The 19,325-nt window shown below is 39.7% G+C and overlaps 1 protein-coding gene across 1 annotated transcript in view; it reads left to right on the forward strand.

The window, feature by feature from the left end:
• The window catches only part of XYLT1 (xylosyltransferase 1), a 563,426-nt gene that overhangs the window by 478,524 nt on the left and 65,577 nt on the right, over nt 1-19,325 (forward strand). Inside the window, exons 6-7 of the mRNA XM_085632092.1 lie at nt 2,334-2,550; nt 16,018-16,194. Coding sequence (XP_085488218.1) covers nt 2,334-2,550; nt 16,018-16,194 — 394 coding nt within the window. The remainder of the gene's footprint in view (nt 1-2,333; nt 2,551-16,017; nt 16,195-19,325) is intronic.

A 19,325-nucleotide genomic window follows, 5' to 3' on the forward strand; every position in this document is an offset into this window, starting at 1 on the left:
TTTTCCAATTGCTATCTCTCAGGAACTTGTCTATGAAGGGATACAGCATCCTCAACATCTGTGCTACTGAAGGAATGATCTGATAAACGTTTAATCTGGAAGTCTTCTTTGTGCACCAGGAAAACCAGGTGGACATTTAGTTACAGTACTTCAGCTAAGGTATTTTGCTTCATTCTTTATCAGAGTTGCTGTGAGTACTTTCATCACCAGTACCCTTTGTATTGTACCCCTTCCAAGAACACGTGTTTGTCCTTAATGAAGCTTGCAATATACACTGTTGATGAGTTGAGGTTGCACAGCATCCTGCAGTCATATGTAGTCTTCAATTACATCATGATACTATTCTTCTACCTCTCACAATAGGAATTTCAAAAACACAGCCTCTCACCACACAGTGCCTCAACTGCAGCATCCCAAGCCTGTCCATCAGACTGAAATGTCCCCCTCACCCAAATGCCCTTCTCTTGCTAGCCATTAATTCCTTCCATAAATCAAGTATCCACCTATGTTCATTCAGTATCCAGGTCCCACCTAGCAGCATCCATGTCTATCTGTATGAACTCAACCTCTTCAGTGTCCTACTTTACACCACCTCACCCGCAGTCGGACACTGTTTACTTTTCACCATCAACTGACCCTATGTCATTGGGGTGACACTGAGCAAGTCCTCACGTTCTAAATTACAAAACTAAGCATGCCGGGGCTTGCAGGCTCATACTTACAGATGCAATATTTAAGGTACCAGCATGCTCAGTTGTGTTAGTAAAAAGTCTATACTGTTCGAAAAGTGCCTTCCTGACAGGGGAGGTGAGAGCTATGCACTCATCGCCCAGATCTCCCATGTGAAGAAACCTGGTCTCTATGTAATCCATGGCCTGGTCTCCCTATATGTAGGGACTGGTCTCCATATCATATATGCTGGCCTGGTAGCTCTATACACTGGTTCTAGTCCGTTTATAGTCATGGTCTGGTAACCCTAAAAGCAATGTCTGAGAAATGGCCTCACACATAATCTTATGCACTGCACACAAGTCTAGTCCCTGTTGCCCTCCACTCAGCACCCTCACTTCCAAAGTTAACACCAACTTGAAACAATGTACTGAATGGCGAGGGGCAGAAAGACGAGACTGGCAAGAGATGAACAGAGTGGGCCAGGGAGTAGATAGTAGTGAATGGGAAGAGGCACTCTTCCCTCCCTCCTAACTTAAGAAGAAGAAACAAAAACATGTGTCTTAAACAGGCTGCAGCTATCCATGTACTGCTCTGTCCTGAAGCTGCTCTCATGCTGTTTTCAGTACGAGAGAAGCACGAGAGAAGCACCAGGATTGGTTTGAGCAGGCTAACCCAGTGCTCCTTTTGAGGCTGGGTGCCTGTGCCTGCAATCCCCCAGCAGTTTAACACTGCTGGGAGTGGTGTGGTCTGAAGTGCGCATGTCCGTCTGGCAGTCGAAAGACAGCTGGCCAATCCGACATGTGCACTCCGCACTGGCAGCTTTGCAAGTCATCATGCTGGTGCCATCAGCCCTGTCCCCACTCTCACACTCCGCCACTCACGCTAGAACTGCATGAGCCGGTGGCATATCATATCATTTATATGATGTGCCACCAGCCCGCTCTGTAATAAAATGGTAATGATCATTTTATTTACATTTACCTGCTGTGCTTGCAGCAAGCTGGGCAACGTTCCCCCGCCCTTTAGGAGGAACAACCACTGTAATCATTTAGAATAGTGCCAGATATTTTCTTATATTCTTCCGGTACTGTTTACCAAGAAAAATCCCTATAGAATGGTTAACCATGTTGGTGCTATGAAAAGAACATAGGTTTCAATGGAGCAAAAAACCCAGCTAATTTGCGATTTTTCTACTTTTTTCCAGTTTTTAAATCATGACTTTAATTATCATTAAACTTTATTCATCACAAGTAAATCACATTGAGGTGGTACTTTCAAGTTCTTTTCAAAATAGGATGCAATTTGCCAGACTCAACCAAGTTAGTTGCAAGCAGCAGCACACAAACAATTGTTTTATTTCCAATAGCACTTATCTCTAATGTTTTTACTTGAATTATTGTACATAGGAGCAAGGAAAATGACCAGTTTGAAATCAGTGGACATAATTTAGTGGAAAGTGGAAATAGAAGCAGAAAAAACTGTTACTTCTGATAAATAAACTTATACGGTCCATGAAGAGTGGAAATTGTACCAGATATAGTGTACATAGTGTTTTTGTCCTGGTATCAAGTGGCAGTGTTGTGACAAATATGATATAATGTGAAGACTTTTAAACAATCAGTTTTACGTTATTTAAAATGTGGCTTTGTCTCTTCTATTAGATTCATTAGAAAACAGGGCCTGGACAGACTTTTCCTGGAATGTGACACCCACATGTGGCGTCTTGGAGACAGAAAAATTCCAGAAGGCATTACTGTAGATGGAGGCTCTGACTGGTTCCTACTGAACAGGAAGTTTGTGGAGTATGTTACATTATCCAACGATGACCTGGTTATGAAGATGAAGAAATTCTACTCCTACACATTACTTCCAGCTGAGGTACAATGAACACATCTGCATTTTCATTTTCACTATTTCACAGAATGTATGAATATAGACATGTATACATGTGGAATCTAATTTGTTATGCAACCTTGAATATAACCGTAAAACCTTGTCTGGTTAGATTCTTCCAATTTAGGGCTCACTGCAATCAACCTTTTCCATTCATAAGTGTAAACTGCGCGCATAAAAGTGCTGTCAAATTCCAGAATGTTATTTACAAACTCATGATCTGTGGACTTTTACGCGTGATGATGCCACATATCATTTTAGGAACCTGCCTCACATACTCAGATTTTTCTGCAGTCATACCGACACTTGAGGTAGAGGCTGTGGTCATTGACAGAGGTAGAGTGCTATGGGTGCAGGATTAGCAAATGGTGTGAAAACATGTATTCACAAACTATTGGACTGTTTCTGCATATTATCTGCCCTTCTCAACCTACACTTAAATTGACTAGGCAAACGTTTGCAGGAACGGTGGCAACGCACATGCAAAGCCAATATTTTTGCATGGGGCTTAAGTGAAGAGAAATATTAAATTAGCAAATGAATTTCATAGTAAGGAAAAAAGATACTATGTCACCTAAAATGTTACAGTAGGACTCACTATTTATTTCCAAATGACCCTCTTTAACCAAAGAGTTTTCACATTGTGCTGCTTTACTGAAATGTATGGGGGTGTGCTGCTGGTTACAATCTGACTGATATCTTTACATGCAGTCCGACCACCACATTATGAGGCGGTGGTCGGAGGCATGGGGTAGAGGGACCGATGGCTGCCTGTCCAGTAGGCTCAAGGAACCCGTTGGGGCAGCTGGTGGAAAGTAATCCCCAACAATGGGGCGTTGCCTGCTCAGGCACTGCCGTAGGTTTTATGATGCACGTTTCAGTCAGCCTTTCAATGGCGGTCTGACCTCCATTGAAAAGCTGTTGGAAACAGACTTTGGGGCCCCTCCCAGGGCACCCGTCCCTCCGTGGCCTCCACTATGAAGCCTGGAGGGCTCCTGTGGTTCCCCAAAAACATTGATACTCTGCGTGCAGGCACCACATGGTGCCTGGCTCATGGTGCATGGATATTGGTAAACATTCATTTTCCTAATGTGGGTTGTGCAGCAGCTCTTATGAAACTGGATGTTTAAGTCCACCTCATGGGCGGTTGCATCCAAATTCGTTGGATGGAACCGCCGACTACTATTCAGTCGGTTTGCATTCTGACACGATGCCGGTCGGACTATCTTCTGACCGGCTTTGTAATTAGGGCCTATGTGTTTATTAGGGAAAAAAAGTGAAGACCAATAGTTGAGCATATTTATGATTGTTTATTACAACACTGTTCATGTCATTCTTTGAACTGGCTATTCTTTTTTAATACTGACACAAAAAGAGGGAGACCTCCACACCAGTAACAGAAATCTCTGTAATCTAAAGCATATGGAAAACTAAAAACCTGTATTAAACTCGGAAAACGTTAGTAAAAATATTTTTATGTTAAATATCAATGTATTTTGCAATTTAAGTGTTGTATAGAATTAATTAAAATTATATTAAAATGTTTAAATTTTGAAAAAAGGCTGTTACACTATTTCATAAATAAATAATAAATATACTTCATTTATATATATTTTTTACCATTGCATTATATTTACTCATATTTGTAACTATTTTAAATAAATTAATTTAATCCAACCTCATTTACTATGAGAATTTATTTTGTGTCCCTACCTCCATTGTTTTCTATGTGAGGCTGTTGCAGTATCTGTGGATAACAAACCAAAGGAGGGACAAGGAGGGGATTCAATAGTTCCAGCACCCAAGCTCCTAAATAGACAATCTAGCAAAAAAGGAGGGTGCTATTCCTCCTAGGGAGGGGATCAGGGTGTCAGAAGGACCTGGTGGGTAGGCCAAGGGGATCCGGGGGGGATCCCAGTGATCAGATCTGAATGCCCTCAAACACCCAGAAGGGTGTCATTCTTCATCATTAGGGGACTCCTCATGGGGTAGGTGTAGAAATGCCTGACGGAACCATCAGTTGGACTCTTTAGCAGATTTCTTTTGATCTTAGCCGTATTGATGAATGCAATTGAGTGGGTATTTTATCAGTACCAGGTATGTATACCTACCCTGCAACTGAATGGAAACCTGGGTAGTGCAGTGAGGGTGTCAAATAACAAACAGTTTAACTGCACCTGCTGTGGTGCAGGACAATTGAGATCCGACCCTACAGAAGAGGTAATAATGCCCCTTAGGTAGGGCAGAGGACTGCACCTACTTGCGGGGTAAAGTAGACCATGAGGTCATTGACCCAGGACCTACCCTTCTCTGCCAACCTGTATTTGTGGATAGCCAAGTGTGATGCTTGATTACTACTATTTCTTTTTTGCATTAGTAATTCACTCTTGTAATTTTTGGCCCCATCCCCTTTTTCAGAAGATAGAGTTGTGTAAGTCTGCACCTTTAGTTAACATTACACTCAGATCTTTTGAAGAGCTAAAAGTAGTTACTCAAAAGTGTAAGGTTAAACTTACAGATGCAACTTACTGACAAGTGTAAGTTACCTTTGTGAATAGTCCCCTTTATGGTTTGAGGCAGAAGAGTGCAGTTTACATTGTGTTGAAATACTCAACAGCATTCATGTATATGAACATTGCTCTCATTAAAGCTAACCTGGGCATAATCAGCAATGGTTATTTTCAAAATAAGATTGACAGCTTTTCATATGTTTACCTGGCAATTAATTGTCATCCTAGGCACTTACAGTGCTTGAACTTCACCTAGTTTAGTGTGATATGGATAAAAATCATTCATACTAGAGACATCAAAATGAAAGTCAAAGTGAAGGTATATCCCTAACAAATACACATTGGATTGTGTACATAACTAATACAATGTTTAAAGGATGGTACTATATATTCATCTTATTTGTTAGACTACCACCAATGGTTTTACAAACAAGTAGCTTACATTTAGTGCAATTCCATCCTCTTTGAGACATTGAGAATCACCAAGGCAGTTAAGGCAAACATTATACTGAAAGACTTGACTTTAGCTAAAGTTGGTTGTTGATTTTACATCAATGTCCTCACTCACAACATGTATAGTTGTGTGTGCCCCTGTAACTCTGGCCACATTAGCTAAAAGGTTTTGTGACTAATTCTCTTTAAATATATGTTTATGCTTTGAAGTGAGTTGGGGACCTCCTACAATTGAGTCATTTCTTTCCACATTGTATATCAGTGATGAATTTCTCTGTTATGGTAATTCTTATAGTTTCATGAAAGACATCATTTACTGAGCATTTTAAATGTAAATACCATTTCACTAAAGACTTTAAACTATGTTTAATGATATGCTTGCAGCTCATTTCACACGCACAATATAATTGTAAAACACTTTTTTGTTCAGTTTTAAAGGTACACAATCTCTTGATTATACATAGTTCTTATATCATCTATTCAGCTACTACTGGCTCGAAAAGCAAAGCTGAAGCTTTACCTCTTTTGTAACTAAAACTACTGAGGTGAACTTCAGCCATTTCTCTGGGTAAATGACCCAACCACAGGTTATGAATTAAATTGTAGAAAAAATACTATTCAGTATGAAAATCACTTCACCTCCTACTACCAATGAATGATGTAAGAGGCACCTGGTTATTTTTGTAATACTAATGAGCAAGAACGTGATGGCTATCAGTTAATGAATTCTGCTATGTCCAGCCTTTTGAATGTGAATGTTAAACGAAATGATGAAAATGAATGCGGCTGCTTTAGGAGCCGTCCACCATTCTAAGCAGTACGCGTTGACATAATTTGACAGGCTGCAATATCAAGCACATATGTTGCACAGTCCCATTTTAATTCCATGTCTGATAAAAATCCCCTTTTTGCAGGTCTGTTAACCTTTTCATTCATTATCTTGAAGAATAGTTTCTATATCGCTATGAGAAGAACTCAGGGCTTTGAATAAATAGGTAGTTCTCTTCACTTAAATGAAAATATATGCCTTTATAGTTTTAACCAGTCAGTTCAATCCTTAATATGTATTCAGTGAGCTCTCGCTTAGGTTTTAAGAAACGTAAGGCAGTGCCGGCTCCACCGCTAAGACGTAGGAGCATCGCCCCACTGCCATGAAGCAGCAAACGAAAGGAAAAAATAAAATGATAATGTAATGTTATTATCATTTTCTTTTGTCCTCTTGCTGCTGCAGTGTGTGTGAAGGGAGTGGCAGGGCTGCAGGAGAGGAGTGGTATAACCCTCTTAAGTGTGCACTGACTGTTTGGTCGGCACTCTCGGGCCACCCAAAGCAGTGATGCGCACTTTCCCTGTTCTCCGTGTAGGCTGCATTACAGCCTGCATGGAGAACATGTCCACCCCTCCAGTCTCTGGCTGAGCGCCGTGTCAAGGAGCTCAGACCAATCACAATGCTGCGTGGGAGCCCTGGTGCTTCCTGTTCTGTTTCTCACAAGAAGCCAGGAAGAGGATGGGACGGGACACAGGAGAGGCGGCGGTGGCTGGCCAGGAGGTAAGGGATTTTTTTTTTACCTGATTTCCCACCAACCCCCACTCCCTCTTTGCCCCCAGCAGCCCCACTGCTGCTTTTAGGTAGCAGCCACGACTGACGTAGGGTGATAATTAATAGACAATTATTATCAATGAAATTACATTTTGGGTAGGGTGATAATTTGGGGACAATTCCTGCAAATTAAATCCTATTTTGTGACATAATAGTATGTATACTCATGAGGTTGGTTGCATCAATGAGTTACAAACTTCAATTTAAAAACTTGTTTTCTGTTTCTGTCATGGAACGGACATGGTCACGACTCAATAAACTGATCTCCTCGTGTTTCTCATCCCTTATCCTAATAATTCCATCCTAAAGGCATAAGATTTATTCAGTCGCTGAAACAGCCATGATGTAATTATAGCAGCACAATTGAAAATGCTTTACCTTGCTGCCTCAAGTCAACAAATAAAGACTTATGGCTGTGAAAGTAATTGGAGAGAGCAAAACATTCTTCTGGTGCCCAACATTCATTGCCTAATTCAGTAGGTATTCATTTTCAAAGCCAAAGTAAAACAAATTGCAATAATCATTATCATAACAGACTTCTCTTATTTTCTTTGTGGATCGATTGCTCTAATAAATCGGATTGCTCAGAAAGCTGTCAGGGTGACCTCGCCTGGCAAGTCCTAAGCAAAACAATAAACTGTCTCTTACAAGTGTACTGATATTTGAATTGAACAAAGAAATCAATTTAGCTTTTTTAGAAGCAGACCATCATATATAACTTGAAGAGGATTAATCAAAGCTAAGGAAACTCTGAGGTATATCCTTTGGTGATGTCAAGATATTATTTTGATGCAAAAATTGCTTTAGCATTTTGTGTGCTTCCACATGTGTACAGTTGTATAATGGTAACATTTGCTTTCTGACACACATCGAACTAAATTTACCATTCAGAAGTTGGCCTCATGAAAACCAAAGCATACATTTATAATCCGCTTATGCAGGTTAATTGCTGTACGTATATTAAATAAAAACAATACTATTTTCTGTCAGTGGCATGCATTTTATTTATTTTTTGTCCCCATTTGACTGTTTAGAGATAGTGTGCTCTCTTTCTCTTGCACTTTTAAAAGGAGTTATTCTAGCTCCATGTGCTGAGACATCAAGGGAGAAAGATTTGGAGATCACAGACTGTTCCGCCCTCGGATTGAATCTCCATCTTTCGTGGTCTACCTTCGGTCGCTTCCATCTGCTCCCAACCAAGCGGGAAGACAGAAAATACCAGTAGAGGCGTGGAAGGCTTAATCATCGGACCCCTGTTTTTAATTTCTAGCACTTATTTTTCGCACTATTCAAACATCACGAGCCAAAAGTCATGGTTTCTGAAACCCAACATGTCTAGGGAGTCTATATGTTTAACAGAACGCATCCAATTATCAAAACTAGGAGGAGCTGCAGCCACCCATTGTTTACAAATCTCCTTGCGTGCCAGTAGTATACAATAGAAGATCAGCCTTGCCTGATTTTTTATAGTATTAACCAATGATTCCACATGCCCCAAAATGCCAAGCATAATGCTTACCTCGATGTAAAGCTCCATACATTCAGACATCGCCCTACTCACGTCTCTCCAAAAGACCTGAATTTCTGGACACGCCACAAACATGTGAGCATCGTCCTCTTTCATACTACTTCGGGCAGGCGACTTCACCTCCTCTCCCAAACTTTGACAATCTCTTGTGGGGGGGGGCAATAAGCGCTGTGGATGGAAAAAAGATGATTCCTTCTAAGGTATGCAGGCTTAACTATTTTAAATAACATGTTCATAGATACTTGCCATTTATGTTCCAACGATGCCTCTGGCAAGTATCTTCCCCACAGTTCTGTTGGCAAAGTGAAATCTCAATCCTCCAAATCGATCATCAACCAGTAAATAGCAGCCAGCTCCTTTTTAGACACAGTCTCTAACATCAATCGGGTTTCCAGATCATTCTGTTTCCCAATTTTTGTACCGAGGCCTGATACCAGCTTCGCATTTGCTGTATTTAAATCTGGATAGTTGATGATCTGTTTGCCGATTACACACTTCCCATGTGATCAGTTCACCGTCTAAGATTATATGCTCCCAACGTGTTAAGCCTGCCCTTAAAAGTGGTCTTGCAAGAACATCTTTCGTCCATCCCGGAGAGCCCGATGAGTCCCAGATAGGAGCCAGCAGACTATGGTAAGGTATTTTCACAACTTTCCTGACTGTATACCATATCGCAGCCAAACCTTTTAAGATTTGTAACCTTACTTTTTTTTTAAAACTTCGGGTCTGCGTATTTAAACAAAAAACCTTGTTTGCCTCCTGGCTCTAAATTTGACATCATGGCCCACATGCCTCCCATCTTGGTTGTACTTGGGCTACCAAACAAACTTCTTGGATTCTTTAAAAGAAAGGCCCAAAATTAGAAATCAGGTCCGGCAATGCCAGGCCTCCCTTCTCTACCCTCCTTCTCAGTTTTTTCCATGCTATTCTGGGACCTTTGTTTGACCAAATAAAAGTGCTAATTTGGCTTTGCATCTTCTTTAGTCGTTCCTTCTCGAAAGGCAGGGGTATTGTGTCGAAGAGAAAAGTAAACTTCGGGAGGATTATCATTTTAATTAAATGAACCCGTCCCAAAAGAGATAACTGAAGGTGGGACCACAACTTCAGGAGACTGCAGACCTCCTTCTTAACCTTCTCAAAATTTAACTCAGTGATTTTATAAATGTCCTGTGATATCGTGACTCCCAAATATCTCATTTCATCTTTCCTAACCAACCCTCCTGCATCTAAATTCCAGGTCATGATCTCCTTCTTACCCCTGTTGATCTCATAACCCGAGATCATTCCAAAATCGGTCATCAGAGTCATAATCCGAAATAGGGTATCTTGCAAATTTGTGGTGTAGATGAGAATGTCATCCGCATATAGACCCAGTTTTATATTCCAATCATTGAACTTAAAAGGTGGAATAACAAGATCTTCTCTAATTTTCCTGGCTAAAGGCTCTATATAGAGATTAAAAAGGAGCGATGACAGAGGGCAACCCTGCCTCGTGCCTCTGGTGATACATGCAGGATCAGTTAAAGAGCCATTGACTAAAACTTTAGCTTCTGGAGCTTCATAGATGTCCGCCAGAGCATTACAAAAATTCGACCCCAGATTCAAAAACTTTGCCACAGCTTTTAAATTGGCCCAATTGACCCGATCAAAAGCCTTTGTGACATCTAAAGCCACTACGACCAGAGGGAGCTTGTACGTCGTGGCTAGATCTATTGAGCCAACCAGAGTATAAGTTAGATCTTTTAGTGCTCTACCCCGTATAAACCCCTTCTGATCCTCAATGTACCATTCAAGCCATTAACCCATTCAACATATCGGCCAAGATCTTAGCGTAGATTTTATAGTCGCTATTTAATAACGAGATTGGCCGATAGGAGTCACAGTTTTTAGGGCATTTCCCTGGATTCAGAATTAAAGAAATAGTGGCTTCCTTCCAGGAAGCTGGCGTACCGGACCCTCCAATAAACAGGTCATTGAATAACCTCACTAATATGGGAGTTAACAAATCACCCAGGGCCTTGTAAACTTCTTGAGGTAAACCATCGGGCCCAGGAGCCTTCCCCTTCTTGAGCTGTCTGATTACCATCTCTATTTCACCAATATCCCTTTCCTCGTTCAAGAGCCTAACTTTGTCTGGTGAAAAGGGGGTTACACAGTCTTGTCCTAACCATTCTTTTATTTTGTCTTCCGTTGGCTCTAGGTCTTCCCGGTACACTTTACTGAAGTGGCTATGAAAAATTTGCTCTCCTGTCTTCAATAAGGGCCCCAGTTTGTTCACATATGACCTGGTCTATTCGGTTCTTCACTTGTTCTTTTTTCGCCTTCCAGGCCAGCAACTTGTTACATCCTTCACTGTACTCATAATGAACTAATTGGCTGGCCTTCCACCTTCTCCTCGCCCTATCTTCTAGAACTATGGTTAAATTGGAAGTAGCCGAGCCCCAGTTGTAAAAACTCATCAGTCTCTTTGCTCAGCATTTCTATGACTCCCTCATCCTGGAAAACTGTATGATCTAAGGTCCACCTAGACTGAGCAGTCTCCTCACCAATCTTCAATTGGAGAGTCACTGCCGAATGGTCAGACAAGTGAACTCCCACATGGTCAATTCGGTGAACCTCATCTTTTATATTGCCATCAAAGAGAAAATAGTCTATCCTCGACTGGTGTCTATATTTTTTGTTATAAAAGGTGAAGCCTTTTTGTGTACCTGCTCTTTGGCGCCATAAGTCGCATAACCCCAAATTGCTCCATCATCTGTTTTATCAACCCTGACATTTTCGGGTTTTCCAATGCCCTGCTATGCGATGATCTGTCTAAGGAATGGTTTAGAACTGCATTGAAATCTCCAGCTAAGATGGTTGGGTCAGAGGAGTTTAATAGCTCAGCCATTAATTCTCCCAGGGGATTAACATCATCCTGATTTGGTCTGTAGTAGCCTGCAAGAGTGAAACAGCGGGGTCATATTCTAACCTTGGCTACTAATCATCTTTCGGCTTTATCTGAAACATAAGACTCTAACCTCACTTGCGCACCTTGTTTAATTAATATTGCTACCCCGTTAGTTACAGCTGTTTGAGCTGTACATGTCACTTGTGCAATCCATTTATTGGACTTAAGTAGTTCCATACCTTCCTTCTCAGTTAGGTGCGTTTCCTGTATTATTATAATTTGAGCTGGGCAGTCCTTTAAGTACTGTTGTACTCTTTCCCGTCTCCCTCGTACCCTAAGACCATTTAGATTCCATGAGAGAATTTTTATGAAACTCTCCTTCTTTTCACCCATCCCTAATACTAACTTAATGGGATAAATATCCCTTACACATCCAAGAGGCTTCAGAGGAACTTTTTTTCTTTTCTCCCACTGCTCCCCACCCTGTACTCCCCCCCCCCGTGGAAAACCCACCCCTAACTCTACATGGCTTAAAGTCATACAGGTTCCCCCTCAGAGCATACTCTACATTTCATATCTGAGCATGGTGATAATTTTTTTAAATTACATTTTCAGAAACAATTATAATTGCAATTATAATTTTAAGGCCCAAAGAGTGAATTCACTTCTCACAATTGCAACAAAAAACAAAACTCTCTCTTTTATGTGCAGTATTTTCCCATATACTCAGGATCTATTAAGATTTCAGATTCCCTGCTTGCAGGTCTTTAATAAAGTCATCGACCTTCTCGGTGGAGTGGAAGATAAGCATTTTATTGTTGGACATAACCTTTAAGTGAGCCGGTTACCTGAACTGCTGACCCCAAACTTTTGAGTACATCCATCCTTTGCCCTAGTTCCCATTGCCTATTTGAGGTAGCATTCGAGTCATCAGATCTAAACTCGTATTTAACACCCTCGACCTCTATCCTTTTTTAGCTCAAGGCTTTTGACAATATCCTCTCCTTTAAAGAAAAGGTTAAGAAATTGAGCATAATCTTTCTGGGCTTTGTCCTATTAGTATTTAACCGAAAGGGATCTCTGTGTACCCGTTGCAGATCTTTAGCTATGTCGTCCTCTTCAATCTGTAGTTCCCTCTTAATCAACTTCACCACAAAGGACTTTATATCCTCACCTTCCTTTCCCTCCAGTACCTTCAAAAAGGTGTGGATTACGTGATTGGGAGAGGCAGCGAGGCAGAGAAACAGCCAGAGGGAGATAGGAGTGGGTCAGCAGGAAAATCAGGTCTGCTCCCTCCCCTCGAGCAAGAGGCAAAGGAAGATCTGGAGGAAGCAGACTGCACCAGAGTGAAGGCGCTCGAAGGAAGGAGAAAGGGGGTGAGTGGAGCTATCCAGAGGGAGGTGTTCTCACGCTATCCACTTAGAAATCTGAAGGAAAAATAGAAGTAAGAAAAGGCTTTTGTTGATAATGTGATAACATCTGCTATTACACAATCTGGATACTTACAAGCTACAGTTAAAGAGTCCTCAGATGTAAAGGTTAAAGCTAACTCAAAGATAAGGAAGTGTACGCCAGATTTAAGGGTGAAAGTTTCTCCTTCTCTCAAAACCTATTTTAGAATTCTATCTAAAACAACAATTTTGGCTGGCAATAAAATGGACAGGCAAAAAACTACCCAGGAGAAGGGAAGTACAGAGCAGGTTGTAGTTTCTGTAGACTCGTGTATCGCTATGGGGATTGGAGCAAGGATGTATCACCAAACAGGTACTAAGCTCTGGCATCACTTTTTCCAGAAGAGAGAGGCGCTGAAAAGCAGCCTGTGGTAGAGGAGAGGCAGGTTTCAACAGAACAAATAGAACAAACGAATTTCAAGTCCAGTGGCAAGGGTCCTGAGCAGAGGCCAAAGCAGGCAGAGAGGGAAGACCCAGCTATTGGAACTCTCCTAATGGCTCCGACTGCCGAGATTAAAAATAGATTTGAGACTTCTGAGGAGAACCAGAGGGAGATCAGACATGCTTGTGAATCCCTTGAGAAAAAGATAGACAACCTCAGCTGTAGGACAACAATGTTAGAAGAGGAGGTTAAAGAGCTCCAAGAAAAGGTACTGTTCTGAAACTGTTCTGAACTAGTAAGATTACAATCAGAGGAGAAGCTGCAGCAGGATAGAATGGAAAGGATGGAAAATTTCCAAAGAAGAAACAATATAAATATTTTGAAGTGGCATGCATTTTTATTATCATAATTCTAATATGGTGTGATTCACATGGGTTGACAATGCTGTCTTCAATTTGCCACTTCTGAATAACATGTCATGCAGAGCCTGAGAACGGTGACACTTTTTTCTGTCATATATCTAGCCAATATGTGTTACCAGTCATACAACCATTTAGAGGTAATTGCATGTGTGGATATTTATGTTGCTTGAACCAACAGATACAATTGGGATTATTATTCAAGTTATGCCAAGGGCCATAATGAAGGGTATATCTCCTACACCTGCCAGTTAAGTATTTAATTGGTGTCTTAATTGGAGTAAAGTTGGCCCCTCACACTCCCAGGACAAGACCCCCCTGCACCACCTCCATAAATGATAGTTAAACCTCTTGATCAAGTATATAGTAAGGTGTAGACAGAGTCAGTTACTGCCCTTCATAACTCCATGTTGATTGAGACTACCAGCAGTGGCCTTACTAATTAAACTCATATTATGCGGTTTGAGTATATATTGTTAGTAATTACAGGGTAAGCTAGAGTCAAACAGATAAGAAAATATTTCCTGGTTTCTTTAAAAGCAACTCTTGCAACGCTTGTTGACTACTCTGCAGCCCAGTGGGTAATTAATCTGAAAACGTTTGCAATTAATATGATTTTTGCTTTTGCTAGTTCAAGCAGCTGGCGGTCTGTTCCTGTTAACACTGGTTTTAAGAAGCTGCATATCTGAGTTTCAATAACATTTGTCTAACATAATTTGGAATGGCCCATCTGTGATGTAGATGGCCATTAAATTTTGCTTTCTGTAATGGTATTGCGGTGAAACCGTACATGATGTCATTTATGCTACCCCCATGTTTTTAATTCCATGGTTGTCCTCATTTCACATAGTGGCTGTTTCTGTGTGTGAGCCATTTTTGGTTTTGCTACTCTTTATATGAAGAATACTATTGGGCTGGGCTGGGTTTGTGCAATGTGTCAACATTTGCATATGTCGATGTCTTCTGTACAGTAAGTTTGAAATAACCTTACATGGTCAGTTTAAAAGGTTTAAAAGGTTAATGTCAATATGATCACCAATGTAATTCACAATTATTTAAATCATGGTGATTTGGGTGATGCCTTAAACATACAAGAGTACTATATATTAGTTAATATTAAACATGTTCTGTCACTGGGCTTGTTGTCAATACAAAATACATGATTGATAAGACACGTGATAATTAGATGGATACATCTAGCCTACAGACAAAATACAAGCACTTAGCATTTAATTAACAACAAGGAGTAAACAATGAGTATGCCTTCATTTGGAGTAAGCTGAACATGGCTCTTTAATTTGCAGAGGAAAGGTATGGATCTTTTTCTTAATTTCAGTTTACTCGGATGCAAATACATTTTCCGTGCATAATGTAGTAATGTATATTTGTGCATGTGTAAATCTACTCCAAGTATATTTTTCACTTACTAACTTTATTCTTTCTCCATTTGTAAATCCCTCTTTCATCATTCTTCCCCACAAACTGCACAATATTTGACAGCTGTAAATAGATATTCATATGCAGGTATGAATGTGTGGCCCAAAGGTTTGTCAATAACCACAATTTTGTGAGTATTGTCCTACTTAGACAGGCATTTCTGCACACGCAGCTTTCACTGCTCTTTCACCTTAGCAGATTTGCTGCCATCTAATATTACGCTATACTGGTTTGTGAGCAAATCCATTTACAACAGTGAAGTCCTGTTTTCATTAAAATTCATATGAATAGCAAATATGGGTTTAAACATAGTAATAAGGTATTTGTGCACCTTCATTGGATTTAGTTGTACAAATACAATGGTGAGTCAGGCTCACCGTGCATATTTAGAAATCCTTTAACTTTTGCCACAAAAACAAATCTGAATTTGTAATGCATTTTGGCAAGAAAGGAAGAGGTATTTATATATTTTATTTTATTATATAGCATAAATGAATTAAAAATCCTAAGCATGAGATTATATCCCAAATTTTACAATATTGGCAAATGATATATCTGTAAGAGTTTGGACTATTGTTCAAATGTACATGCTAATTGTTGGTCAAATATTTAAGTTGGATACAGGAATTCTCCTACAAAAAGGACTTTACTTCCTATCCGATTGAACAATACCATTTTGTTTAATGTGTCATCTCATTTTAGTCTATTATTCTATGATATGGTTTATACAGAAGTTAGATAAGTCTCTCAGATGCAATTGACTCTATCTTGTTTCTCTGTTGCAGTCTTTCTTCCATACTGTACTGGAGAACAGTCCTCACTGTGATACGATGGTTGACAACAATTTACGCATTACTAACTGGAATCGCAAACTAGGCTGCAAATGTCAGTATAAACACATTGTTGACTGGTGTGGATGCTCTCCTAATGATTTCAAACCTTCTGATTTTCACAGGTTTCAGGTATGTAGCCATGAATTTCATAGTTATTGTGTATGTTTTTGCAATCATTATCTTTGTATTACTATAAATTAGCAGAAACATATATTTCAATATAACTTCAGCTACTTTATGCTTCAAAAATGGCAGACAATTTAACATATAGCATAACTAATATTCAAAGAAGCCACCTGGCCATTTAATACTGAAATATTGAAAATAAATGAAGATGGAGAAAGGCTAAGGAAAAGTAATACAGGTGAACCCCATATCAGAAATGGATACAGGGGTAGGCCCATACCACATTTAAATGCTGTTGGTGATATATTTTTTGCCATGTTTACCATTTACATAAGTGAAAAATCCATATCTTCTTGTAGTTTATAATTTGTCTCTTATGAGGTAAGTGATACAATTCAATTAAGTCACGTGTGCTATGTTATATTCCCACTCCATATTGCAGAATTTAGATTTGGGAGTCCAATGTCTGAGAATGACTTGATTGGCTGCCCTTAGGCACTTTATTGCCAGGATTTCCAAGCTTGAAAGTTCATGTATAATCTGCTCCACTCATCTCCCATTTCAAAATATATTATCTTCAATATTGTGAAGTCAAAAATAAGAGATGGCCGGGGGTGGGGGGTCAGATCAACCACATTGCTTTTTTTTTTGTAAAATTAACACTTAAGTCAAGTCTGGGCTTATTTTCTCAAATTCTGCCTAATTGTATGCCGCCTTCCTTATTCAATTTTGTTCGATTTCATTTTCTCAGTCCATTAAAGTCTGTCTTGTTGAATGGTAGGTGGTCATATTGATAAAACGTATCAGTTTGCATGTAGCTGAATAAGGCAGAGGAACCTTGAGGTGTGTGATAGACTATAGATGCTCCATTACTGCCCACCTTTAAATGAAGCACACATACTTGAAGAAGAAACATCTATTGAGAAGATGCTGTATTCAACCGTCAGCTACTTTAGGAAGTTAGATTTCTGGCTACTTAGTTATGTCTTCTCCCACATAATTAGTTCAACAACATGTTGGTAAATTGGAGTGTGTTTTTTTTTAAGTAATCTACTTCAGGAATTATATTAGCTGTACAACTGCAACACATTTAACTTCAAAATTAAACCGAACAAGACATTTCTTACCATCTGTCTATGTAGTGATGTGCAGACATGCCAATTGTGGGGTTTGATATTTTCCGTTGGTTTGTGCAATGCGTATTAATTATATTTACAATAGACTCACTCCTTTCTTTATTAATTGCCCATTTAAATTTGAATACAAGCATATGCTCATTATATTACTTTATGGTATATATTCTATTTTTGCCAAACTCAAGTGCTAATTAGGAACAACTCTCTCATGAATGTTGTGCCAGCAGTAATGTACTTTAAAAAAAAATCATAGTAATTTACAATTTGTCATGGATGATATATTCTTGTGTGTTTAGATTAATTGTTCATGATAGAAGTCCTTGATTATTAACTACCTATTAATATAAATCTTTCTATTGCTGCATCAATCATAGGAAATGCCCAAGTAGGTTTCTCTAACTAGTGTCCAATTTTGAACTGGCCACTGTTACTGGAAGACAGCTGTTCTGTTACTTGATTGAACACCATTGTTGTGACACAGTAAGGCAGAAACCTAATGTGGACAATCATCTCAACAGCACTCCCCACTACCAATCAATACTGAAAAAAGACACTAAAGAGGGAATATTTTCCAACTCCTGCACTGCATTCTGAGCCAATAGGAGACCCTTTTAATTGCTGACTTCCTCTTGCAAGTGAATTAGTGCGTTCCCAATTTGTTTCATAAATATATAATTATTAGCACAATTAAAGGTACAGGAAAAAGGTGACATAGCTATTAGAAATAACCCATTTACGTGGAAGTTCAGTGGTGGGCATTTTGCATTTCAAAAATAATAATACCAGCTCCCACAATCGCACCGGCTTACGATAGCCAATTAATACAGCAAATATGCCCCAAAACACCTAAGAATACTCTAAAAAAGCACCATACATTTGAAGAATGACTTATATTCTGATCTACCATATAAGTCTAAAGATATACATCATACACTGAGTCAAAAGCCACATCAAAACAAACAATAAAATTGTGTCAGCAATAAAGTCATAACATCTGTTGAATAAATAAGGGGTAAACTAACGAGGACAATCCCCATCTTTACTCAGTGGTTTAAACTCTTCCACAAGGATTTCACATGCCTGTGATATACAGTGTTTCCGCAAACCGGCACGCTCTTCTTTCTGGAAGCATGCACTCTCTGACACAAGCCACGGGAGCATCTGTTAATGTGCACAGGTGTCAGATAGACCCTTGATAGACCTGACAGCCTTAGGGTTGTCTTCCCTCAAAACATTCGCCGTATCCCCTCCTGTTTTGCTGAAATTTCTTTTTTGTTAGCTTTAGGACTCTGTGCACTTTACCACTGCTAACCAGTGCTAAAGTGCTAGTGCTCAGCCCTTTAAATATGGGCTTACACCTAATTGGCACAATTAATCACTTAGAAGTTCTTAGTAAAGTGACTCTATATGTACCCAAGGCCTGTAAATTAAATGCTACTTGTGGGTCTGTAGCACATGTGACACCCTCTTAAGTAGCCCTTTAAAACATGAATCAGGCCATGCCATTGCAGCTTTTGTGCAGTTTTAAGCTGTTATTTTGACCTAGCCCAATAAACCTTTTACCAGGCCCAAACATTCCTTAATACATATAAGTTACATATATGTCACCCATAGGGTTGTCCCTAAACCTCCCATAGGGTGAGGTGAATTGCATTTAGAAAGTTGGATATGTAATTTTACGTTTTGCATCTCCTTGTAGACAAATAGACTTAAATGTGTTTTTTGCTACTGCGACGCCTACCACTTCCATAGGATAACATAGGGTTACCTTATTACAATTAATATGTGGTAACAATTTCTTGGGAACATGCTGTAATCCAAAATCCTCTTTAGTGGTAAAGTCAGATTTTAAGTCAGAATTCTGTAAAGGCCACTTTTAGAACGTTAGCATTTTGTTGTACTAACCATTTGGTGCCTGCAGCCCGTGTCCTGCATCATATGGTTTTGCCTTTGTGTAGTCCTCCCAGACGGTGTCACAAAGGGGAACTGGGTTTTAGG

The sequence above is a fragment of the Triturus cristatus genome, chromosome 10 (assembly GCF_964204655.1).
Source record: "Triturus cristatus chromosome 10, aTriCri1.1, whole genome shotgun sequence".
NCBI lineage: Eukaryota > Metazoa > Chordata > Amphibia > Caudata > Salamandridae > Triturus > Triturus cristatus.